Here is a 26321-nt window from a genome sequence, read left to right on the forward strand (position 1 = left end):
GTCCTCATCGTCCCCACATTTCACGCCCCTACATTTATTGCCGACGCGACGTCTTCTTCTTCATCTCCTTGGTCTTATTTTCACTGCTGCTGCTGCTGATGATGATAAGTCTCTGCAAGCAGTGGTGTAGCAAGGGGGTTCAGGGGGTCTGGACCCCCTCTCCCCCCCCCCCCCCCCCCGATATATAAAAAAACACAATTTCTTTCCTTCTTAAAAGATAACAAAATATTGAATAATCATGAATTTACAAAAGATTTCTTTGACAAATGAAGTTTTTTCGACAGTGAAAAGTGTTAAATATGTTTAAAATCCTCAACTTAGTATCCCCTTTTTTAATTCCTACCCTGGTTTTGGACCCCCCCCCCCCCACGAACGAAAGTCCTGGCTACGCCACTGTCTGCAAGGATTTCGAATGTTGACGAACCCGAGGACCTAGCCTACCTCGCTGCCGTGAACGACATCCGCCCTTTGCGACGGGTCCTATTCGATGAGTTACCGAGACTCATTTGGTTGTACTCCATGTTTTCAAGGAAGAGAGAGTCGGTAGGGTTTCCACTTCCATTCCAGCATTGTTTTTTAAGCGACTCTATCACGTGGGCCACCTTTCGCCTAGCTCCTATAACCTTCGACCTATCTGGAATGGGTGACCCCCTACATGGGGTAATTTAGTTGGAATACTGCCAGTGTAGCTACCTAAATGGGTCATAAGAATGCGATACCATTCCCACCGCGGCAAGGTTATAGCCCTAGGGAAAGGCAACCGAGATTAACTAGTAAATAATGCTGAAGGTATACTTTTAAGTGGTCACCGAAGCGTATGGTAAGGTATTTGGAGAAGGCGACCGACAGCTGAGGTCACTTGCGCCATGAGGGAAGGTTGGGTAAGGAAGGGTGGAGAGAAACCCGGCGTCGGCATTAGCCTGCTCTTAACGAAAAGCGTCAAGGGGATTACGGTTAAACATCCCATCCCATGGACGGAGTGTTGCGCACCGAACCGTTATCATTTACTGATAACATTTTTTCCTCGTATCAGCCAGTTATCAGAAGAAACGAGGAGAGTTCCTTCTTGGAATTGGTTGAATAACATCTCCGCTGGGCCGCCCAATGGTATTGTATGACTTGAATAATACATTCTCTAATTTTTACCCTTGAAAAACTTGATTAGCAAGGATATAAATGATTATGATGCAATGATGTATACATTCTTCAGATTCTCTAGGCAATTGAATATCACCATTTGATTCTTTTATGAACTGAGGACTCTTTTGGCAATTAATTATTTATTTTGTATTTTTGATGTGATTATTCATTAAATGTACAATTAATCAATGCTCATTAAATTTTGAGTTTTCTTATATTAATAATGTTTCATGCGATGTGACTTGTGAAATGGTTTAACAATACCCGGAAATAAATGTATTATTATTACAACTCTGGTAGTGGCGGCTCGTGAGTCAAATGCTGGGGGGGACGCACTCCACCGAGGGGTCATAATTTTTTAATATTTCGTTTATTTTATTAAATTTTTACGGCAATCTAGGAATAAAATTTTGTGATGCCATATGTTCCGTTTTTTTCAACAAAAATACCTAGTTTTCCTAACAAAGCTTGATTAATAAATACTAAATGCAGTAGACTCTCGGTCATACGGATCGGCTTAGTCCGGACTCTCGATTATACTGATCAATGATCTTGAAGAATAAAAATATATTTGCTGCGATATTTTGCAAATACAAACATAAAATACGTAACTTTAGGTTTTAGCGCCTAAATTCTTCGTACGGATATGCCCGCAATACACTTAAGTTGTTCGTTTTGCAATCATAATGCGTTATTTGTCAACTCTATTCAACATTTGCAAAGATTTAGGTAGCAGTGACACTTGTAACACCTGAGGAGGGAGGGGAGTGTCACTGACTTCCACTAGGTAACAAACACTACTAGAATGCGCGCGCTTTGCTATTGCAGATGTAAACTTTGATTGCGGTGTTCGCGTTGCTTCTTGAATACAGTATGATTTAAAATCAAAAATTAAACATTTCTCACACATTTTTAACAAAATCTGAAATACTCACATGCCTTTAGTTATATTGCAGAAGTCCATCCTTCTTTTCTTTTGTCCAGCAAAGTGATCAATTACACGCTCGTTGAAATCAGCGCCGGACAAAAATTTCTTTCCGATTGAACACATGGCAAGGGCCCTAGTCTATAAATAAACCAGGGACTTAATAAACAAGGGACGACACAAAATGGGCCGACGAAAAATACGACCAAAAAGAATAAGGTGCCTGGACTCAGATTTGGGGACAATTTTTCCCTATATTTCCCCAAAACAAAAAAGCACTGTTGATTAATTCAAAATTGTATTCTTGAATGTACACACAGCACTAAGAAACTTCTTAATCGGCAATTAAGCACAGTTAACTCCTCGAAAATGATGTCTGAACTCATTTCACCCCGTTCTTTACGAGAGTCTTGTCGTTACTATAAGGAAGACTCAAGGGAGATAGAAGTCGTGGTCCACTAATGCTGATTCAGCTGAGGGACGAATTTAAGGTCAGCAAAGGCATTCAAGCGAGCAAAAGACGTCACGGACCATCTCCTTGAGTCTAAGATTCATATGTGGTAAACACACGAAACGCCAACAGGTCGCACTTGGAATAACCATGTCTTCGAAATCATTGCCATGATATAATAGAATATAAATTCTAGATCGTAAAAGAAGACGACTCTGAACCACTGATAGGAGCTGTAAGGATCTTCGCACTGATATGAACTCTTCGAAGCCATTTAAATCAGACCCAAGTGGACATTTTTCGTCACACAGCTACCGCTCTGCCGCTGAGGAATTAGGTGAACATTAACTAATAGAACAAGGACGGCTAGAAAAACGATGAACCTACACATAAAAGGTGCATTGTACGCGGAACTTCTTTACATTCATTGAATGACTCTATTTAAAGTCACGTTTTACGGGTTAAATCATGTTTAATCCTTCACCCTATCACGCACGCACCTATTTCTTAAATTATAAATCAGTGGGGAATGTTAACTGATTTTTCCTTATACTGCAGGTCTTTTGATAAATTTATCTGAAAAGTAGGTACCGCATTTCTAATCATCGGGAAGATATGAATACATTGTTCAGGCCTAAACATTATAATATTAGTTTCCCTAAGGCTCTTGAAATTCGTAATCATAACAGAACTGTGGCAAATACTCGAGAATAGTTTTCCTACGTCAATACGGCCTTTAACTGGTTGGATTTTATGTGTTCCGGGATTCAAAAACGCAAGCATAATGAGATAATTTATTTTCTGTAGCAATACCTACCAGTAATTAAAAATTAAAATCGTATAACTACACCCAGTACAATGACCATTCTGATTCCTTACGTCCCTTTTCTGTGGCAGCACCAAGTAGACGCCAGATTATACGCCCGCCGGCCTGCGCAGCGATGTCAACTCACACGCCGCTCTGCGCATTCTCGGACGACGTCCCAAGACCTCCATAAGACACAACGTTACAACGACACTTGTAGACGCGTCATAGCACATGCGGCCCCCACCGCTACCACTCTCCATATAACTGCATAGGGATGGATTGGGACGTTCTGGCCAGCGCCCCACGGCTACAAATACGAACTTCTCGCGCTATTTCTTTTCGTGTTTTTCCTACACTTTCGATGTATGCGACTGAAAAACACTCTGATTAATTAGATGTATAATTATAAATTAATGGATATTTATTTTTTTTACTTTTTCAAATATTTGGGAGGGGCGGCGTCCGAGAGTCCTTATGGTCAAGCCGCCACTGAACTCTGGATAAAACTGTTCCCCTCCCCCTACAGAAGAGACTGCCTTATAATGTGGCTTGTATTGTTAGATCTTCAGTTCCGACCTCATACTTTTTGATGCTGTTGAGCATGGGTAGGTATTTTTAAAAAATCAGGCCAGGTGTTCAGTAATTCTCTCAAACGAAGGATATCGTTTATAGTTTATATGAATCATCATTTTGGGGGGGGATATAACATTATGGCACAGAACTTAAGGCCCCACCGTGCTTCGTCTTTATGTCTTAATCGTTTTCCAGGTGCAACATATTTTAGAGTGGTAAGCGCACCAAGCGACTCGCTGGATGCTCGCGGGCCGCACGCAGAAGTACAGATACTCTAGAGCCACATAGGCAGACTGATACGTTCCTACAAACTTACCCAAAGGCGGATCCAGGGGGGGGCACGTGCCCCCCCCCCTCTCCCAGACCCTTAAAAATATGCTAGATTTTTAATTCGGTCCCATTATCATTTCGTTCGTTTTGCATAACAAGGTATCATTGTGCCCCCCCCCTGAACAAAATCCTGGATACGGCCTTGCTTGTGCCCCCCCCAAAAAGAAATCCTGGATCCGCCCCGAACTTACCTACCGTCCAATAAGCTCTAGTTTACTCATGGTGCATTAGTCGGACGCTTTTACATAATTTACCATCCAAATGAATGCACGGCATGAGGTAAGTTTAACCGCAGAACTCCGACCATATATTTAGTAACCACTGTTGCTGATATCTCACAGCCTAATTTCTATTCATCATCATCATTAGTCAACAATCCTAAGATTGGTTTGACGCAGCTCTCCATTTCTCTCTCCTATCCGCTAATCTTTTCTAATCTACGTAAAATAGTAGGGTTTTTTCTCCTTTGAAAAACCTTTCCTTTCCGCAGAAACATTAAATTAATGGTTTCGCTGGTGGGGAATACAGGAAAATCGCCGCCCGAATGGCGGCGCGGGATTCCTGTATTCCCTTCCTTCCTAACCTCTCCTTACCCTGGAGGCGTCGTCGGGCTCCCATCGCAGCGCCTTTCCTATCTCTGCGTAATTACTATCTCCGCTTAGAAGGCGTCCCGATAAGGCCACCGAATAACATTGAGAAACGCTTAATTTCTCCTCATCGTCGTTTTCCTCAGTGAGACCATCGCCTCTATAGTGTTTTCCAAGACGCTTTACAAGTTGAAACATTACGATAGAGTTCTAAAAATAATGAACCAACGGAACAGATAAATGTGCATCAATGTCATGGAGACTGGCTCAAAAAACGATATATATTGAATGAAAAAGTGCACTACATACGGAAATTCCTTTGTACTGTGACGTGCTAATACGATACTTATGAACTAGATAGATATTAAGGAAAAATATAACAGATGATGGAGCAAAATAGCCATATAACGCTCGTTGCGATCTAATCTATTAACATACTTTATCACCAATGTGTCCGCCATTTTGGAAAATTACGTCACCGACGCTAGCGCCGCTAGTGGTGATTTGAGTCGACAATACTCTGTGCCGTGACCGTGTGCGCCAGTGCGCCAGTGTGCCCATACTGTCAAGCTGTCAATGCCGGTTTCTGCGCCCGCGATTCCCACTGGTGACCACTTTTTGCTCTGTGGCTCTGTGAAGAGTGTGAAGTCAACTGACGTACTGCTTGGATTAGAGAGGCAATTGGACGGTCTCGCTTACGAATACATAATATAATTATACGTATAGTTATCATTTAATGATGGACCTGGAAGGCATGAAGGAATATTGTTCATTTCCATGGATGATAGGTGTGATTCTGCTGCTTGCTTTTTGGAAGAAGAGGTATTTGTTAATGAATGCATATTCATATTATAGTTCCTTCCGTTTGAGTTCCAAAACTGCCGACTTAAGTGAACCCATAATCTCTGCCTCCTATTTTCAATGGTTTTCTGCAAATTGTCTTCCTATTCACCATTCTTCTTCAAATTCATGATTTGTTCAGAAATAATAATAGTTTAAATATAAATGGAAATACTGAAATACTGCCCACATTGCACAAAATATCTTCTAGATATCTACAAAATATCTAGAACGTCTTCAGCTAATGTCTAGAAAATATCTTGTAATATCTTATAGACATCTTCTAGATATTTTGTAGATATCTGAATGTCCGCTTTTCTGATATCTACAAGATATCTTTGAGAAGATATTTTCTAGACATTCATGTTCAAATTGGAATCATTGTGAAAATTCAGGACAAATGACTAAAATATAATATTTTTCGGTATAACAAGAGTTTATTTTCAACTGAAAGCCTACTGGTGGAGCAGGAGGTGATGGTAGGGTGCCTTCTGGGGATTCTTCCTGAATATTGGAACCTCTCTGGCATACACTTCTTTCTAATGGGGGCTTCGACCTCCGATTCCAAATTTGAAGTTACCAAAGCAGCTTTACAGTTTCCTTTTAGATTTCTCTAAGGAGTCTGCAACATTATCAATGAATGTTGATTCAATGTCTTGCAATACATATAGGTCTTGAAGAATTTTTAATGCAAGTTTTTTCCAACGTATTTGAATACCTTCATCAGGGCTACAAATTCATGATATTTATATGAATGAGTGCATAACTGTGATACGTAAAAGGTTATGGTAATATTTATTACGATAGTAAAAATTAGTTGTAAATTAATCATAAAAAGCAGAGATGAGAATTTGGACATACCTTTTATTCCATTGAATTGGATTTATTTATTGATGGTATCGAAGCTGAGACAGTTCATAGTTACCTATCAATTTTGATTTCACTGGACATGTCCAAAAAGAGTCTCCGCTCAAAAAGACATGTGCTAGACATCTATTAGATTTTTATAATATCCACGACATTGAAGGCATTTTCTAGACTTCTAGGGGATACTTAAAATATCCAAGACATTGAAGATATTTTCTAGATATCTAGAAGATATTTTGTGCTATGTGGGTGTGTGCTTGTAAAGGCCGTTTTACACAGGGTATGTAATTCCGCCGTGCATTGCTTTCTCATTTTGTCGTGCAGTGGCGCAGCTACGACATTACCTAGATCGGGCTATTTTGCTGTATAATACATCCATGCATTCTCGAATTCGTCCGGGAAATTCACTGCTTTACGCGACGCAATGTTGACAGCACCCTTGTACACAATTGGATTGTGCAATTACACCCCTGTCTCGTATAGCGCAATTTCAATTAGCGCAATTTCGATATAGCGCAAATTCGTTCCTCGGGGAAACATTGCAACGCAGTGTAGCCTAATCAAAAATCTTAAACGCTTTCGTGATAAAACGTGAACTTGCGCTAAGTACACACGAAATTGCTATCATTTTACTCATATTAATAGTATTGCTTGCTTCAAATCTTCTAATTTGTTTATGTATTAATCGAAATCTATTGCTGTGCAATGGCCAAAAGCGTTACTCGTCATTGGGTCCAGATAGTCGGCCTACCGAAGTAATTTATCTCGTCTCCTTAACAGAATGAGTTAATTTAGATCATAAATTAAGCGTGGGGCTAGTGGAAATGAGTTTTTTTTAAGCAATACTGGTTGAGACGTAATTTTTGCCGTCATAGGTTATCGGGGCGATTGACTTCCAGGTAGAGGGTCTACGCTACAGCCTTCAAGGTCATCGGTATTCACGGGGGAGAAATGGAGCGGTGGCCGAGTTGCGTATGAATAGCATCAACACATAAAAGGGTCCGCTATTGAGTCTCAAACACAATAGCTTTGTTCCCTCCCCGCAGTCGTAGGCCCTCTGCGTCTCAAGAATACAGTTCAACAGTAGAAGGTGATTTCGATAGGGCCATGCAGAGTAAAAACCAAGAGAAAATGGCAAAAAATGGGAATGCGGGTAGAAAAATCAAGAATTTATTAAGAAAAACCATAAACCTAGAAGAGAAATTGATATAGGTCAATTGCTTTGAAAATGGAGAACGTCAAAGCGATATTGCGCGGAAGTTTAAACGCACGATGCCTTATTCTGAATAAAGACGAAGTTAAAACATCAGTGACCTCAGCCGCACCAACTTCAACCAAGCGGTCTACACTACGGAAAGTTCATAGTGAATCAGTACAAAAAGATGAGAGTGGTAATCGCTGCGAGACATTTAGTGAAAGCTCCGGTTGGTTCCAGAATTTAAACGGCAAGCAGGTATTTTCAGTGCGGCGATATCAGGTGAATCTGCAAGTGTTGATAGTGCAGTCACCACAACATTTTCTGATGAACTCCAAGCTGTGATTGAAAGTGGCTCCTTTCCCCCTCAACTAGTTTTTAATGTTGACGAGACTATATTCTTTTGGAAATGAATGCATTCTCGTTCATTCATTTTCAGGGAAGGAAAACCTGGGTCAGGTTTCAAGGCATTTAAAGACTGTTTCATGTAGCTGCTAATGACTCGGAGGACTTCAAATTAAAATGATTTATCATTCATAAACTCCGCTAGCTATGAAATGGCATTCAAAGTAGCATTTGCCTGTCATTTCGATGAGCGACAAAAGGGCCTGGGTGACACAATAGTTGTTTTTAGACTGGTTTGAAAAATCGTCAACTGCCGGAAATGCATTACGAAACCCTGATATAGCTGATGTTAGCCCACCCGCACAACAGGAGGGTATTTCAAAAGCTCATAAGAATTTTTTTTAACGTGAATAAAAGTCTTCAAATGCGTGCATACTATCTTTAAAGATGTTTTAAACTATAAAAATTTATATAAATAATGTTTTCTGAGGCTATTTATGGGAATATATATGTTTTAGAGGAAATTCAATACCCAAGACCTATGCTACCAGGAACGCATCCCTATCTTCCCAATGTTAAAACGCTCTCGTATAACGCAAATTCGTATAGCGCAAAGACCCCAAGGAACGCATCCCTTGCGCTATACGAGACATGGGTGTATGTGCCTTGTGTAAAACTGCCGGGAAAATTGCTTTTTAATGCCTCTGTGTACAGGCAATATTTCACACAGCTCCAGATGTTACGGGTTACATGCTGGATAAATTAAGAATGGGAAATAGATGGCATCACTAAATAATGAAACTATAACTTTAAAAAATAAGTGAAAAAGTTTGCAGTTCAAAGTTCCGTTTGAACGTAGAGATAAAACTTGCTGTTGCATGATATCCCTGTGGATCATAGTAGCACACACTAAGGACTTAAAGCCATTTCATGAAATAGTGTTAAATGATATTCTACTGGGATATTTTTTCATCATTTGGACTTGTAATTTTTCCATTGTGACTTCATCATTTTTAGGGTAAGATGTAATTTAGCTGCATATAAGACCACATTAAGAATTACCTTTCTTTTCATCATCATCAGTCTGGTCTAGTATAGAGTTCTCCTATCAACTTATCTTTTCACACCTACGTATTCCTTCTTTTTCACATTCTTCTTTACCTGCTCCTTATATTTTATTTGAGGTCTTCTTTTTCTGTTCTTGCCATCCACGTGTCAGTGTGGTTTTCATAAGGCTTCTCTTCTCTCCTAAAAATGTCCTCATTCCTCAGTCGATCCATTTGATCCTCATAATTCTTCTGTTGCCCCAAATTTCAAAAGCCTCCACCCTTCATTTCATACCTCACTTCCATGGAGAAGCATACTCCAGGTGGAAGTTCTGATAATTTTTTTCCGTACTTCTATGTCGAAATTCTGTGCTGTTAGTAGATTTTCTTTTTGTGGAATAAAAGCCCAACCCAACTTTTTTTATTTACCCAACTTATGCGAATGCATGCACAGAAAATGGAACCTGTTCTAATTTGGTTCATGCATTCATACATGTTCCGTTCCGGTCCACCAAAATCATTCACGCAAACGTATATTAACTTGTACGTGTTTATGTACCGTGTAAGGTCACCCAACTTGTGCGAATGCATGCACAGAAAATAGAACCTGCTCTAATTTGGTTCATGCATTCAAACATGTTCCGTTCTGGACCGCCAAAATCATTCACTCAAACGTATATTAACTTGCACGTGTTAATGTACCGTGTAACCAGGCCTTAAGAAACGAGAGGCAGAAAACCACTTGGAAAATTTTGATTTTATTCTTGTAATTCATCTTGAAAGTGAGGTTTTTGAAAATGTGAATGTGAATTCCAAAGTGCTACAGGGGCCTAATTCAGGCCTAGGCAGAGTGTGGCAGTTTCTCAGGCATGCTAGTGATTCGTTAAAAGCGGTCAGAAAAGACTATCTCAGGTTTTTTATTAAAGCAGTTGCCCATTCATGAGGTGTTGTTGGTAATTTAAAAAATGAATGGAAGCAAATTGCTAAACGCTTTTTGATGAGTTATACGTTGATCACATTTTGGCAACCCTGCAATATCATTTGAAGTCAAAGTTTTCAATGCAGCACTAGATACTGTCATTGGTCAGTTACAAATAGATTTGAAGGATTGCAATGTATTGATGAAAGGTTTTCATTTCTCATGCCTCAGAATTTAATTAAATTGACTCATGAAACAATAATGGAGGAAAGTAATGGCTCTGGTAAATGTGTATCCTGGCGACCTTTCTATTGAATTGCCTAACCAAGATATATCTTTTAAAACTCGGATGGTTGAAGAAATAGTAAAATAGAAAAGCATTTTAGAAATAATGAATTTGCTTTTTGAAGACAACAGATGCCTCATGAGTTGCCTATCTGATTTGAATACAGCATTGCAGCTTTATTTGACTCTGCCCATTACAACCGCTATGACCAAGAGAAGTTTTCTAAACTTAAATTAATTAAGTCATACTTGAGGAATACCATGACTCAACTTGGTTGAGTGACTGCATTGAACATGAAGAAACTATGGAAATCATTATCGACGAAGTGGTTGAAAAGTTCTTAGCTGTGAAAAAGAGGAGATTGGGCTTAGACAAATTCAAAGGATAAACTTTGTTTGATAGATAAGTTTAGTTATTTAAAATAACTCTCTGTAACATATTTTACAAACTCATCACCAATTGAAAACAAATTTTATAAATACGTGCGGAAAAATTGTGAAAGTGGAGCGAACTGTCAATTCTGTCTAGGTCGAGAACATTTCTTGTATAGTTTACTTTTGTGGTGTTTTGAAAATGGGTGAGTTTGGTGATATAATTTTTTAATTTTTCATTGTATAAGTAGTGTGACTTTTCAAAAAAATTTAAAATCCCTAAAGAAGACCATTGTTTATGATAGAATTGAACACGTTCAACTTTTATGATGCTGTGTAGTACTACAATTTCTTAATTATAAAAACATATGAAGGTTTTATACAGAATAGGAAGCCTTTAATTCATTTCTGTTTATGTAGACATAGTTTATGGAGGGGCTCCACAAAAATTTTTGCGGAGAGGGGGGAGAGGGGTAGAATGCTATCATTAGTGCCACCACTGTGCATTAAGTATGTGAAAGTAGTTTAATTTAATAAGATGCTATTTCACACCCTCCAGGCCACACCTTGAATTCACTGTGAGCGTTTGGAATACAGCACAGAAAGAAATAATGCACCATCTGATGAAATAAAAAGCTACAAAATTTATCAAAACTGCCCTGAGAGAACATAGACCTGACAGATTTTATACAATAAACCAGCATTTTCATGATATTTTTTAAAAATTGATCTTAAAGTTTGTTCATTCATTGTAGGAAAAGTTAATTTTTCAGGTCCTTGTCTTATTGTGTTCAACAAATGATATTTGACGGTTAAAAGTTTGTTAAACAAAAAAATAATGCATACATTATCTTCATTTCAGAAATGAATATGGGAAATTTTGTACACAAATGTTGGAGAAGGAAAAATTGATAAAAGATATACAACAGGAGACAAGACCTAATGAGTATGCATTCGACGATATCACCTTACTTGGGTGAGTGGAATGTTAATCGCTTTTTTTTAATATTCTTATATCAATAATGAATGGTGTCAAATGATTGGGATATTATTTTAGGTTGGAGGCTCAAGCAGATCACCATATTCAATGTATCGATGCTGCTCTTACATCAATACCAAAATTTTGTTATCACCATAAAGAACTGCGTCAAGAAAAGAAAGGAATGATGCATTTTCAAGAGGAAATCATACAGGCACAAAGGAAATATGCGGTAAGACTTCATTTCCTTTTGCTTAACCCTTGATCTGTGTGTGCCTTGCAAATTAAAAAAAAATCTGTGAAACTACATTTTTTTGCGGTGCATTTGTTGAATAGCTCTTATGGGATTATGTAGTGTGAAGACAGGGGCGGATCCAGGATTTTTTTCTGGGAGGGGCACAAGCAAGGCCGTATCCAGAATTTTGTTCTGGGTGGGGCACAAGGATACCTCGTAATACAAAACGAACGCAATGATAATGGGACCGTATTAAAAATCATGCATATTTTTGAGGGTCTGGGGGGGGCACGTGCCCCCGTGCCCCCCCCCTGGATCCGCCTATGTGTGAAGACACTCTGATTGTGAGATGGCAATTAAACCACTTACATAATCATATTTTCAGCAATGCAACCTTAAGAATAGAAATTTTGAAAAACTCTGGATAACCTTCCATTTTTTAGATCATTCCAATATTTAGATTACCAGATTATAAATCTGCTACTGTATTTCAAGGTCGGTAAATGTTGTACTTGGTGAAGGTTCTAAGTACACTGCTGAATGAAGGTTTTGGAAAGAAGACTTCTGTCCTGCTCCACAAAAAATCGTCTGTAAAATGCAGTTATTGGGAGAAATTTCAAGACTCTTCAAGATCTCAAAAGTTCTTATCAATGAAAAATATTGGAATTGATAACTGAAGATTTTAGGACCATTAATTTTATGGAACATGAATATAAGATATAGACTACATCCATAGAAGAATAGAATGGAGAGTCCAATAGTTCCAACATGAATACCAACTCTAACCACTTGCAGTGTTTGGTTAATTGTCCTATAGTGTGTGCATTCCTTGGCTTTCTCCTTTTTCTTCTGCATTAGAAATGTCTTCACAAAAATGTGTGGGTCAAGTCTCCTATTCATATAACTGATGGATAGGTTTGGGAAACCTTCTCCTCCCAGCCATACCTAAGTTCTTCATATTCTCCAATAGGATGTTGTCCACATCCTCTCTCTTTTTCCTCAAATTCCAATGCCATCCTGACTTGTCCCCTACTCTTTCAACCTGTTCTGAGCTTCTTCTTTTTCATTCATCATCCCTCCATTTTTATCCCTAACTTTTTTACACCAATTGTCAATTTTCCGCTGATAACAATGCAACCTTGCTATGAAGCACACATACCTCTTCCTCTTTCTGATGAGTAACCATTTTGTTTCATTTTTTGTCAGTTTCCATTACTCATACCTGTCCTTAGCATGTTCCTTTTTTTGTAACACTACCAGCTTTCCTATTTGATTGGAGTGCATTTTTGGTGACTTTTCATCATTTCTCAAATTTAGAGTGGGCCACGTTCTACGTGATGGATCTAGCATGTAGAAGTCGTCAAAACCATTTTAAATTTTGCCTAATGGGAGTCGATAGTCTGGTTTTGTACCATAATTTAGATACTGGCATTAGTTTTCATCATTATAATGATATTGAAGGCGAAATAAAACAGTGTCTTAACTAATACGAAGTTCTCTCCATGTTTAGGCATATTTTTCCATCAGTCCAGAGAAACAGGAAGAATTCTCTTGGTTTTTATCAATCTCTAATCTGCATTCCAAAGATTGTTCTCTACAAAAGATTATTAGAGAATCTCCCATTGAAAATGTGTTGTGAGTATCCATTCTATTTTATTGTTTTAACCCTTAACTGATGGAGTTGCATTGTTCAACATTCTTTGATTCTCCTCCTTGTAGTTGGAGTCAATGTACTCCTAGTCAATCAAAGGAGCTGATTGATGAATTGAATCTGCTGAAGGACAAATATCCTGACAAATCTGAGTGAGTTTTATTGAACAATTTAAATTATTTTAATTCTGTTACTTTGTGGGTGGTGTCCTTTGTTGAAGGTTTTGGAAAGGCTTTTATCGTATCCAGATACCGTATTTGTCTGAATATGGTCCCCCTTTTTTTCCAAAAATACCCATGATAAAAGTAAAGGGGGGACTATATTCAAACGTATTTCTTAAAATTTTCCCGAAGCTGAAGCCTCAAAATTAGGGGGGGGACTATATTTGGAGGGGGACTATATGGTGCTTTTTTCAAAATGAGAATATAAGGAAGGAAAGACAGGAAGTGGAGTGTGATAACTTTTTCTTTTTTGCTGGATGGAATGTATAGTGGCTGGAATTGAAAAAACCTTATATTTTTTAAGATTGGTCTGCAGCATTCAATTTTTTGGCAGTTGGTTCTATGACCCCTACAAAACTTCAGCTTGATCAGACTAGTATGTCTTCAGACTGAGCTTTTTTATCAAAATGTTGTGAAAAAAAATCAAGCCTTTGTAATTTTTCATGGTGGTTTCTAGAACTCCCTGGAGTGTTTTAATAAAATTTGAAGGTTGGGAAGAAAATCAGTGGGCATGGACAATATCCCATGTAGAATTCTAAAAATCTAGGGGTAGGTAGGAATCTCGGTAGGTGAAGGTTTGATTGGTCTAGATGATAATTTTAATTAAATTAATGGAGACAAGGGCAAGTGTTTGGGTGACAATGAGTTCAGGAAATCAACTCCTGATGTGGTAGTAGTAATGCAGACCCTAGTGGAGAGGAACCTATAATATAACCAGGACGTATTTGCCTGATTTTTGAATTTTGAAAAAGCATTTCATGGAGTGGACTTGGTAAAGTTAATGTACATTCTTAAGAAAATAGATGTAGGTTAGAGGGATAGGCATTTATAATCTTTTTATGGCACAGACTGGGAGGGAGAGTATTGGATGAAGAATAAGGTTGGGCAAGCATTTCATATTTATTTATCAACATGCCAAGGCCCATTAGGGTAGTTTCCTTCATCAAAGTAAACAAAAGGCATTGATTGCGATTCGTTACCCACCATTAGTGTATTCATAATATACAAATCATTTGGTTTTTGAAATGCCGGTTTAGACGAATGGCAATTTTATCCTCATTTGAAAAAGGCCAGATTGGCGCCCATGCGATGCCACTCCACGTGACGTCACAAGGACAGAGTTTCTATACGAGTAGATAGGAGTTTTACATCGTCTGAGATTACCAATGCATGCATGAGGCACAGAGCTCAGGGAAACATGTCTTAATAATCACCTATAAAAACTAGCTAAGGTCGGAAAGTTTTCTTCGTTTGATAAGGTATTAATAATCCTTATTTAAGCCAGCTACCTACCAGCTAGCAGGGTACTCTGCTACCTGCTAGCATCCTGCATCGTATCAGCGCTTAAAGCCTCGCCCCAAGGTCACCTCACTTGTGGCAGCGTGAACCAGAACGATGTCACACGGAGTTTTTCCAGCATTCATACTTAGCAGTTGGGATTTCACACGCTTGAAATTTTTCACTCTTCATTTAATCGCGAAAAATAGATATAGTCATTTAAAATTCTAAATGCGTGAATTATGTACTCCAGGAGTAATAATCTTTCGATTTAGGCAATAAAAAAATAATAGGAAACCACCCTAATACAAAGCAATATCTTTACAAAATGGCATTAAAAGAATTGGCCAAGGAGTGAGGGAAGGCTGTCCACTATTGCCAATGCTTTTTAACATGTATGCTGCGGAGATGGTAGAAGAGGCGTGGAATGAATTGGGAAAAGAGTTTAAGTGTAGGGAATGATCTTTGAATCAGAGAGGTTTGTGGATGATCAGGCATTAAGAGGGCTGTAGGCAATAGTGAATGTGTTAGATATTAAGCATTCAAGGAGTATGGTATGAGGGTTAATCAAGAGAAAGCTCTATACGGTTTTGTTAATCTTGACGTGCAAGGAATGTGAGGCTCAAAATCAAAATGAGTTGGGAAAAACTTATGCTGACGGGTAAATAAACCAGATGGAATACAATGAAGTTTCATTCAAATTAAAAAATGATGAAATACAATGAAATTGGTCTTATAATGAAAGAATAAGGGATGTCTAAATTTGGTGGGGGACAAGCCAGGGTCTTAACCCTTTTACTGCTATCCTTCTTCCTGGGGTGCAGTCGAAAAATGTGGAGGGTATTTTAATAAAATGCAGCGACTAGGAAAAATAAACATTATATACTTAATTTTTTAGATATCTTTAAGCAGTTTTTTTAATTAATGAGATTAACTTGGACAATAACCACAACATTTTTATACGTTTACTGATATATAAGTTTTTTTATTTCAATGTCCTCAAATTTAACATCAATAACGTAAAAGCCGATATATCGGTGCACTGCACTTATCAGCCGAGCGGTAAAAGCCGATATATCGGCGTGCCGCACTAAAAGGATTAAGCATAATGAACCATGTGAACCTACCTTAACCAGTGATATACTTCAATAATTTGTAATCAGTCCTAATTTGTAGTGTACAGTGGTGGAAAAATTAAAGCAAAGCTCAATTGCATATGAAAACGGCCAGTTCAGGAACTACAAGTAGACTTCCGTCTTCCACATTTTGCCCTCATAATGTCTCATACAACTGGGAATTTAAAAATCCCCTTATACTAGGGAAATAATCATATTCGTAGCATTATGACAAGGCACCAAAGGTCCAGCTACGAATTCTTCCCCTTATTCTCCAAAGTATGCTTCACCCACAACTCACCTAGAATGGAGTTTACTCTTATAGGAACATCTGTGAACACAACTGCCATATTGAGCATTGAAACTGCATCAGGGTGTTGTGGGTAAATAAAGTATCATACAACGAATCAGATTTTCCATGGATCAAGTCTTTGTATGATTTGATGCTGCACACACACTGTGGACATTTCTCTAATCTTAAAACTTTGCAAAACCTAGCACAGGGTCCAGAGGATGTTGCATGGCAATTGAATTCTTATGTGCTTATTTATTTGTTGGAATTCAACTCCTATTTTGCATGCAGTCTACTGTGCAGTGAATTTTGACTACCTTTTCACGTCATCCAGGCGTGCTTCGAGGCCCCTAACATTAGTTGCATGTGCAATGTATTATTCTTCTCCTTCTTCCCCTGTTCAAGGGAAAACTCCATAGAGGTCCTCAAAGCTGAATGAAAGTATATTTTTGAGTCACCTTGAAACCTCCGCGAAATTGGTTGTCTGTTTCCAATTCAAATTGGCATTGCCCTGCTAAATATATTCCATGTCCAATAATAGTTTCCCAAGGATTAAATTGGAACAGCTTAATATACTGCAATTGAAAAGAAAAGCAAAGCTAAATTCATTTAGGTTATGAAAAATTTGATGCCCAATTTAAGCTTTGACAATTTCTTTCATGTGGATATCTGAAGCAATTGATCAATTTGGTCATTCACGGATTGCTCTGATGCTGAAATGAGAGGCATAAATAGACGTTTGTGAATTTCATAATATCTTTTAAACTTGATTCTTAATCACTTATAGGAACTCTCCAAATGCATATTTGATTAAGATCAATAATTAAAAATTTAATATTTATGAAAATAGATGTTTCTGATCTTAGCTTTGAATGTTTTAACTCTATAAACTGACATGAAATGAGAACCAGGAAAGTATTAATTATGGTTCCTATGTACTGCCTAGTTATATAGAACTCTGCTAAGATTTAAGAATTTTGATTGGGTGGAAAGGGACCTAATAGAAATCGACTCTATGATAAGAGGATGACTTTTTTCTAGAACTTTAACCGTGATAATCTAATTATTCATCAGACTCCCGATTATGTGGCTGCGGTTTATCCGTGTATGAGTTTACACTCCTCCGATGTTTTCCGGGATCTTTATAAACAAATTAATTTGAATGCAATTTGCATTCTAATGCAAGGCTACTCTGGGCTTGTTATTTCCATTAGAATCCCTTTCGTGACCTGGAATTATTTCATTTACTTGCTGACAAGGAATGTTTCAAGTGTACTTGGACATCTGCGCTAGCAATGCTGACGACGATCAGCGATTGAAAAAAAACCTCTTGATTAATTTTAGAAGATTCTTCAATGGTCAGCCAATTGTAGATTGATAAATGTCATTTATGATCTTCAATTATAATTTCAAATGTGCTTTTATTGCCGTAGCCTAGAATGCAATTAAATATGGTCCAGGGAGCTGGAGGCTTCATAGCACATGGGATTGTTCACGCCATGACTAGTTAAGGTCAAACTGGAAAGGAAGGCTTAAGTAAAAGTGAAGGCAGCGGAGGAAGTGGAAGAAGAGATAACATGAGTCATAGCGAGGCTCTCGCTTGTGTAGACAATTTGCCGTAAGTCCTGGTTTCCTATTACCACTGCTGCATGACTGGGTAATCGCATGCACGTTGCCTTCACGGGAGTTTGGTGTTCCTTTTTTCCAAGCATCGCATTGGACGATCGCACTCAGTTACCACGGATCTGCATCCTGCAATAGTTGCATCCTGCACAACTTGTGCGAGATGCGACTATGCGGTGTGGTGCTCGACAGTGCAGTTTCAGGCCTCGCGCATGCAGTGGTTTTGAAAGATTGCGATCTGGAAAAGAAAGCTCTTAATTATTCCAGAAAGCAATTGAAAGTAACAGAAAGTATGCGTAAATTATAATAAATGGTTTGATCTACATCAATTATGAAAATTACAAGAAATTAAAGTGAAAGTATGGATTATTTTTGCTTTCCGATTGTTTGTGCTGCCTCTCGCCATCATTAGCCAGGATAATTGGGATTTAGCTGTCATAAAATAATGTAGCTAGTAAAATAATATTATACTAGCTATACATTGATACCTCTCATAGACTAATATATTTTTCCTTGTGACTTTTAAGCATAATCAATCTTTTAATACTTGAATCTATTTCCTCTTAAGCAAGCAAAATGTTTTTTTTTTCAATTCCGATCTTTGATGCTAGCTTTTTTTCAAATGCTGTATACTCTTCTCTACAGCACATGTACCATGGAGTCATTTACCTGTCTGCTACTTTCTTGTGTCCAGATCGTTTTCTGCAAGGAATTTAATGTCTTCAATTAAACTCATTTGCTTTCATTTTGTTTACTTACAATTATTCTGCTTCACCAGTCCATCTTTAATGCATATTTCAATTACGCTATCATCGTGGAAGTAATCCCTCAAAAGAAAGTGAAAAGGAAATATTCTGCTTTATATGAGAAAAATTTCTGGTGAGCATTCGGCTGCTAACTGGAAATATTTTTTTGCTTAGACAATGGCAAGATTGGACCAAACATTATATTTCACATGATGGTCAAAAAACTCTATCGCTCCTCTTCATTGAATAGAGAATATTGGAAATTCAGCCAGAAAATGAAGGTAATGTTGCAATGAATGGTCGTTCATGTAATCGCTAGAATAAAATATCTTCATTGATAGGTAAAGGTATTGAACAACTCATTTTTTATTTGCTACATTTTGGTTCATAACCAAGTCTTTTGAACTTATAACGACAAAGATCTACATCAGATAAGTGGATGTTATAAATTACTATGCAAATTAACGTAACTGTCATCCAACAGCAGTTCTGAAGCAAAGTTCCAATGCTAAATTGAGCACTATTCTATCCCTAAACCTATGTTGAGTGTTAAAAGTTATTAAAATGTGAACGTATAGAGACTATATAAACAGCAGACAGTGCCATAATGGGCACTTTCTCAATCCCTCCGAGATCTCAATCCCTCTGAGACTCAATCCCTCTGAGACTCAACCCCTCTGAGACTCGACCCCTCTGAGACTTGACCCCTCTGAGACTTGACCCCTCTGAGACTTGACCCCTCTGAGACTTCACCACGAGGAGACGATTCGCGAGCTCCTGAGTACCAATCTCGCGAAGCTCCAGAGTACGTCGTGCCTGCCTGATCCACGCGTGCCGCTGATCCTCGCGTCCTGTGAACTGCTCACAATTTATAGTGAATTCACCAATGGTGTCGGCCTCTTTACGGCATGTGTGAACTTCAATTACTTTCCGCCACCGTTTACCCAATTGTAAGGTGAATCGTCAGCGTGAAACCTGTTTCCCCTCCTCTGCCTACACCTCCCCTCTCACGCCTGCTTCGAGCGCGGCCGCGATCCTGTAAGCCGCCTGGCTCGCTCTCTGCTACTGACCTCAGACAAGGAAGGAGCTCTCTCTCGTGCCCGGCTTCTTCCCAACGGCAGGAGTACATTGTCCTCAGGCAATTTGGTGTTTTGTGTATTGTGCTCCTAAGGCTTGCTTTGGTTGTTGAATGTGTTATTGCTGTTGGAAATCAACCATATTGTTTGTTAATTTTTTACTCCTAACCACCTATTTCTCGTCAATTCATTCTCGCGACGTGTGTGCGTTGCAAACGCCAACAGTAAAATATTTCTAAGACTTTGAAATTACATTTGTTCCACGATAATAATGAAATATGTTAAATAACTTAATGTGTAATCCACATTTTGTCAGAAAATTTATTGGTAAGTCTTACATTTTGTTAGCCTAATCATTTTCTCAATGATTCTGATGAAATACGTTGGCGCATAAAATTTCCTGATTGAAAACCATTGAGTTTGGGCGGCTCGATGTTCTGCCTCACTTAGCTCTATGGGACTTCCGAGAAAATTTCCCTTGAAGTGAGGGAGGAAGCATAGGCCGTGACAAATTGCGCTTACAGCTTATGTTATGGGCCTTGGAGCGTGGCTGGACGATGTGGAAAAGGTAGTCAAAATTCACTACTCCACAGTCGACTGCATGCAAGATAGGAGTTAAATTTCAACAAATAAATAAGTGTGCGTGAATTCAATAGCCATGCTATATCCTCTGGACCACATGCTAGTTTTTGCGAAGAAGAACCACTAATAGATTTGCGGGGCAGAGTTTAATATTCACCTATTCAATCTCATTTCATACCTGGTTAAGACGAAACACATCAGGCCAAGGGCGTACCCAGGATCAAAATTAAAGGGGGGCAAGCCGTGCTCGTTCAAGTTGAAAAACAAAGAAAAGGTTATGAAGCCAAAATTTAAAGAACATTATAACAGTGCTTTATTGATGATTGGTTTCCAGGTTAATTTTGCGTCGACTCATTTTTGGCAGATGACAGTTTTGGGTGTGTTGCAGCTGCTGTCTTCGGATCTTCTTTCGAGCAGGAACACACCCGAAACTGTCATTCACCAAAAATAAGATGACACGGAATTAACGTGGAAACCAATCATCAATTTAATCACTGCAGAACCCTCCATAATAGTGCTTTTGGTTTTTAAAATATTTTCCCGGAAAAAATATTTTTATTTTGATTACATGTTTTATACTAATATCACTCTTCTTGGATTCAAAGGAAATTTGTTCAAAAATTTCAATTTGAAATAAATTTATTTTTGCTTATAGGGGGGAGGGGGCAGCTTCCCCTTCCAGCCCCCCTCTGGGTATGCCCTTGCATCAGGCACATAGCATTGAGTATTACTACCATTGGAGAAGTTTAGCATTGCAGGATAATAACTATGTATCACATTTAAATATGCTATCCCCCTCCCATCAGCACTCGGCCGACCCCTATGATACTTTTCTCCTCTCTTAGATCTTAGCTCTGAGGAAAACTCCTTGCTGGTGTGGGTTGCCCAACTGGGCTGAATGTAGCATTACTCCTGCTGGTGCATCTCTTGGTCTCATTGGAATGGCCAAGTCTTTCCACTGTGATAGGCTGTAGTCCAAGAGAAAGAAAGATATCATAGGTGTGAAAAGGTCTGAAAGTAACATAAGTACAACATGGAATTTTTTATTAAAATGTACAATACATAATGGTAAAATTTTCTCAAGTTTCATGTTGCTAATATGTTTATAATTTGTTAATATTATTGGAAAATGAACTTTTAGACTTTCTTTGATGATTTTAATGCTGAAAGCTTTAACTGTGTGTCAATAATGGAATTTGTGTAAATTTTTGAATGTTTTCGTTCCTCATAGGGCCGATATAAAAACTGCCGTATTCTATGCTTGGAACTATTGGAAAGAGGGTATTGAGAACTTGAAGTCAGAAAAATTTAGACAAGTAGTAGCAAGACTCCTTAAGTCACAGGCCTAGAGGACCGTGGAAATTGTGGTAATTATCATATTTTAATTAAATGAAGACATTTTTCATCTAATCATTTTATTTAACATTAGGCTATAGTATAGTGGAGAATTTTCCTGACATTAGTTTAACACTTAATTATCATGGAAGCAAATTGCAGGCAAACAAAATACTTGTTTTAAGGTTCAGAATCTCTATTCCAGATATAGTAGCTGGTCAGAGTGATGTCTCCGTGGAAGGATGTATGTAATAATGATGAGTTGATTTCCTCCTTGCCATTGCTGTGCCTTACATAGACATGTGAAACATTAAGAAACATGTTCAACATGGTCAAGGAAGATTGATGTTAATCAGTCTTCATCCAAAAGGTCTTTTATGCTATGGATAGGACTTATAGATTTTATTGTGTATTCTAGTTACATACTTTGGAGAAGGTATTTTAACTCTATTGAATTTACTTTATCCCCTTACTCTTTTTCAAATACTAGTTGATATTGTGATTTAATAATCAATTTTCAAAGCACAACCTTCGCATCTGCCTCAATTTTTTACAAATGCTGTTTCTGCTGTCAGTATCTCAATCATCTTTCAAGCTTTCTAAGTGATATTATGTTGAGAACATTGGAATAGGAGCTGTAGTTTTTCCTTAGTTTAATATTTGAATTTGTGGTGATCTGTTTAGTTTCCCATGACATGAAAGCAATGGTTAGTGAATACTATCTCAAAATATGTAGTGTGTTTTTTCAATTCATCCGTTTGTGAATTTATTTGATGTTCATGAAACTCAATTAGTAGTTACATGTATATTTGGCATGAATAGTATTGATTGTTGCTAATGTGTATAAGGATGTGAATAGTTCTGGAGCTATAATCATGTTTCTACTGTATCAATATCACTAGTAATCTATTGTTAATGATTTTTTATTTCTTATACAATTGATATTACATTGCTGTTGCGATAAATTGACTTTAATTTATGATTAACCTTTCGTTTAGCATTCGTGCATGGCTTTTTTCATGATCCCTAATGTTACTTCAGTAGGAGTAAAAATATTTTTATTGTTTTAGATTGTAAATAGCTGTGTTCTTCTTAAGCCTTCTAAAATAATTATCTAAACCATTAAAAAGACATAAGATGATGTAGATAGCCAATATTATCACCCTTGAGGTCTTTTAATTCTCAGTCATTAACCCTTTCCTGCCGGAGACTACGAAAGCAAAACTTTACCTCGCTACGATTAGCATAAGAACATTTTAAACCTCTCTGTACAGAGCTCTTTTTTGGGGGTGAGTTGCCTGGTTTACACTCGTCCCTCGGATTTTGGACCCAACTCAACGGGGCACCCGACCATTATCCCTGCCTCTCACATGACCCTTGAGCCCTTTCTTAGCGGGAGTCCGTGGTCAACTAATTATTTTACCGGTGTTTTTATAAATAATTATTGATTACGATTTCTGAGAATTTACACTTATATAATAATAACTAACATAATTTTAAGCATTGTGAAATTTTAAACAGATTTCTAGCGTTGAAAATAACCTAGTTAGGACCTTTTTATTTTTCAGAAGGTTAGACGTCAAAATTATTCCTTGAATAAACCTAGATATAATACTTCCCACCCTTCTTTTTCATTTGGGCTTTGGACCAACAATGGCAAAGTTAAAAGTATGTTTTTTTTTTCTTTTATTTTTATTTATTTTTTATTATTTTTTTATTTTATATATACTTTAATCTCCAACAAATTAAACTAGTAATTTTTTTGTGTGTGAAAAATCCTGAAGCATGGATCCACACACTGTCCCACATCTCACTCTAAGCAAATGTACCTTGACTCTTGTCTTTTTGATTCTTCTGCACACCACACATCTTCTACAGAGCAATTTTTTAGTCACAGGATGGACAGTTACCGAAGTAGGGAAATGTTTTTCACTTAATCTAATAAGGTTCTCATTTGATCTCCTTCCACTACTTTTTTTGCATTCTTTTTTGTGGTACGTTTCCAGATACTCACGAACTAAGGCGAGATGGAACTTTTCCAATGGTATTTTCTCCTTTTTTACCAGTCTGTAAAGCGAATGGGCGTTTAACAGGCAAAGATCGACCATGTGGAAGAAAAACTTTTTGTACCATTTAACAGATTTGCAAACCGACTCTATAGAACTCAGCATCATGTCTGTTTTGTCCACAGCACCCATGTAGCAATTATAATTGGAAACGAACTTTGGCTTTCTTGCCTATCCTACTTTGGACTACATGGAAAAAGTCCTTGGAAATAAAAACAGGCGAGGGGGTAGGAGACGAGTGAGTAAGATCTTGAAATTTTTGAAGTCTTTCTATCTAGGCAGAAACGGGCGAGTGAAGTGATTTGTGCAGTTTGAGTTTCCAGTCTGTCTCGCCTTGTTTGGGTGAAATGGTAATAACACGTACCGACAGGGCAGCATTTTTACGGTTCTACCATCTTATTCAAGTTCTGTTGTTGGAGTACCATATATTTTTGTGCGCTGAATCCGAAAACTGCCTTATTTTTTTTAGATTGAGTCAGAATTTTTTAAATTTGCCATCTGTCAATTTCGTACATCTTCCTATCTAAATCTAAATATACCTATCTAAATTTAAATAAAAATAAATTAATACATGGGGAAATAAAAATATGTAGGTAGTAAACATGCTCATAGGACATCAGGACGGAAAGAAATAATTATGCTATATTAAGCTATAAAAATAAAGAATTCTTATATAATAATATGGTATAATATAAAAAATACATGTAAAAATAATATAATGTTGATTCGATCGATTTTGGTCTGTGTAGTATCGGAAAGGAAAAAAGAAACTCCTGAGGCATGGGCCGAGGGACGGGGTAGGTGATTTTGTGAAATGTGCGACGTAGTTACTTTTGACATGGTTACTATCCTGCGGCGCTGAGATTACCCCGATTATTGTTTGATCTGTTGGGAAGATTCATACAATGTGCATGTCGTATTTTGCCTTAAAATTTTCCACGGCTGAAATTAAATTGCATAACCCGTACAAGAGCTTTAAATAATATGGTTCATAAGTAGGAAAAGCATCACAGTGCAATGGCGCATGTGGAAAGAGGATAGGAACTCTTTCCACTTCTTTTATGGGATGCTGCATTCACTGTAGCATTAAATTAAAGTTTCGGATCCAGATTCGATGTATTCAGTGACTTTGGGTCGGAAGTATCCGGTGAAGGGAATTATCCGCGGGCAATTGGATCCTATGCATCCAATACGACCATCCCTAGTTTTAGTATTTGCTATTGTAACTCTGTCGTTTATTAACTCGTCACTCACCATGCGCATTATTAGGGACAATGCAATAAAATTATTCTTGGACCTCCGCCGTTTTTCAGTCTGTCCCAATTGTATTCTATCGACATCTTCATAGCCTACTACATATTGCCTCCAATGCATCTGAAACAAGCAGTGAAGTGCCTTCCAACCATTTTAGTAGTTCCTCCTTGTGAGCTTTGGAATGCTCATATTAAAAGAATCAATGTGTTCCACACCGTCCACCTTTAACCTCCTTTAGAGTTAACCTCCAGACACGCATTTTAACTTTTCTCAATTTCAAAGTTACCATAATGTGAATGAGTTTCTTAACGAGGGCTGTTAATTCATGTAATGTGCGTATGTTTTCAGGGGCGGATAAAGGATTTCTTTCTGGGGGGGCATAATCAATGCCATATCAAGGATTTTGTTGTGTGTGGGGGGGGGGCAAGGATTCCTCGTAATTCAAAACAAACACAGTGACAATGGGACTTAATTAAAAATCTTGCATATTTTTAAGGGTCTGGGCGCGGGGGGCACACGCCCCCGTGCTTCCCTCCAGATCCGCCTATGTATGTTTTCAATGTATACTGTTAATGTGAGGTTTTTATATTTTTTACTACTGTTTTGCTTCATCAGGAGACACTAATTTACATATAGCTGTATGTGATGTAAATGTATGTATTGCCTATGTATTATAAATGATTATGTGTCAATAAATTGTTATCATTAAAACTCTTGTAAGACTAGCAGCTAACAAATTTAACCCCTTTTTTAAGAATTTTTAAAAACTAAATGTACATTTTGTAAATGGGAAACTCTGGTAAATAAAAATAAAAATTATTATTTCCTACGTTTGTTTCATTCCTTATAGTTGTGAATACTAAGCAGCAAGCCGAAGTTAGATGAATGCAATTGTTACCCATGCAGAAGACCAGTGGCGCAGCGAGGGGGGATTTTGGGGGTTAAAACCCCCTCCAGAGCTCAGAGAAATTTTTAAGTTTAATCCATTTCACTTATTTGGATCAGTATTACTTATAGAATAGTGTAAGGATTAATCAAAGATCCATCAGAAGGCCGTAACACTCGCCATTCTGAACCATTATTCTTAAAAATTTTCTAAAGGCCCTCGCAACTCCTGCTTACCCTGGCGGGTATGCAATACCCCCACACCCCTAAGTATTATTTGTGCCCCTATATTTTGTAAAA

General features: G+C 37.8%; 1 protein-coding gene across 4 annotated transcripts; it reads left to right on the forward strand.

The window, feature by feature from the left end:
- The first annotated feature begins 1034 nt into the window (after positions 1 to 1034).
- LOC124161044 lies at positions 1035 to 25839 on the forward strand. Of its 4 annotated transcripts, XR_006865303.1 has the most exons (8): positions 5394 to 5636; positions 11546 to 11659; positions 11741 to 11894; positions 13408 to 13532; positions 13617 to 13700; positions 21327 to 21490; positions 21713 to 21848; positions 22022 to 25839. XR_006865303.1 is itself a non-coding variant. In XM_046537200.1 (7 exons), exons 2-6 carry the CDS (start codon positions 11574 to 11576, stop codon positions 21828 to 21830), a joined length of 567 nt encoding a protein of 188 aa, XP_046393156.1. In that variant the 5' UTR covers positions 1035 to 1107; positions 11546 to 11573; the 3' UTR covers positions 21831 to 21848; positions 22022 to 25839. The 4 variants fall into 4 exon arrangements, 3 of the variants coding, with proteins under 3 accessions (XP_046393156.1, XP_046393155.1, XP_046393154.1); XM_046537200.1 differs by lacking the exons at positions 5394 to 5636; positions 21327 to 21490 and adding an exon at positions 1035 to 1107; XM_046537198.1 differs by lacking the exon at positions 21327 to 21490 and having other exon boundaries at positions 5402 to 5636.
- Positions 25840 to 26321: the final 482 nt, after the last annotated feature.

The sequence above is a fragment of the Ischnura elegans genome, chromosome 6 (assembly GCF_921293095.1).
Source record: "Ischnura elegans chromosome 6, ioIscEleg1.1, whole genome shotgun sequence".
NCBI lineage: Eukaryota > Metazoa > Arthropoda > Insecta > Odonata > Coenagrionidae > Ischnura > Ischnura elegans.

What these genes read in the sequence shown, in the direction of transcription:
- LOC124161044 (XM_046537198.1), top strand. Translation starts at nt 5,551, where the DNA reads ATGATGGACCTGGAAGGCATGAAGGAATATTGTTCATTTCCATGGATG. An exon ending in CTTGCTTTTTGGAAGAAGAG is followed by an intron (nt 5,637 to 11,545) that starts GTATTTGTTAAT and finishes TCTTCATTTCAG; the next exon opens with AAATGAATATGGGAAATTTT. An exon ending in AAATATCCTGACAAATCTGA is followed by an intron (nt 13,701 to 21,712) that starts GTGAGTTTTATT and finishes CGTTCCTCATAG; the next exon opens with GGCCGATATAAAAACTGCCG.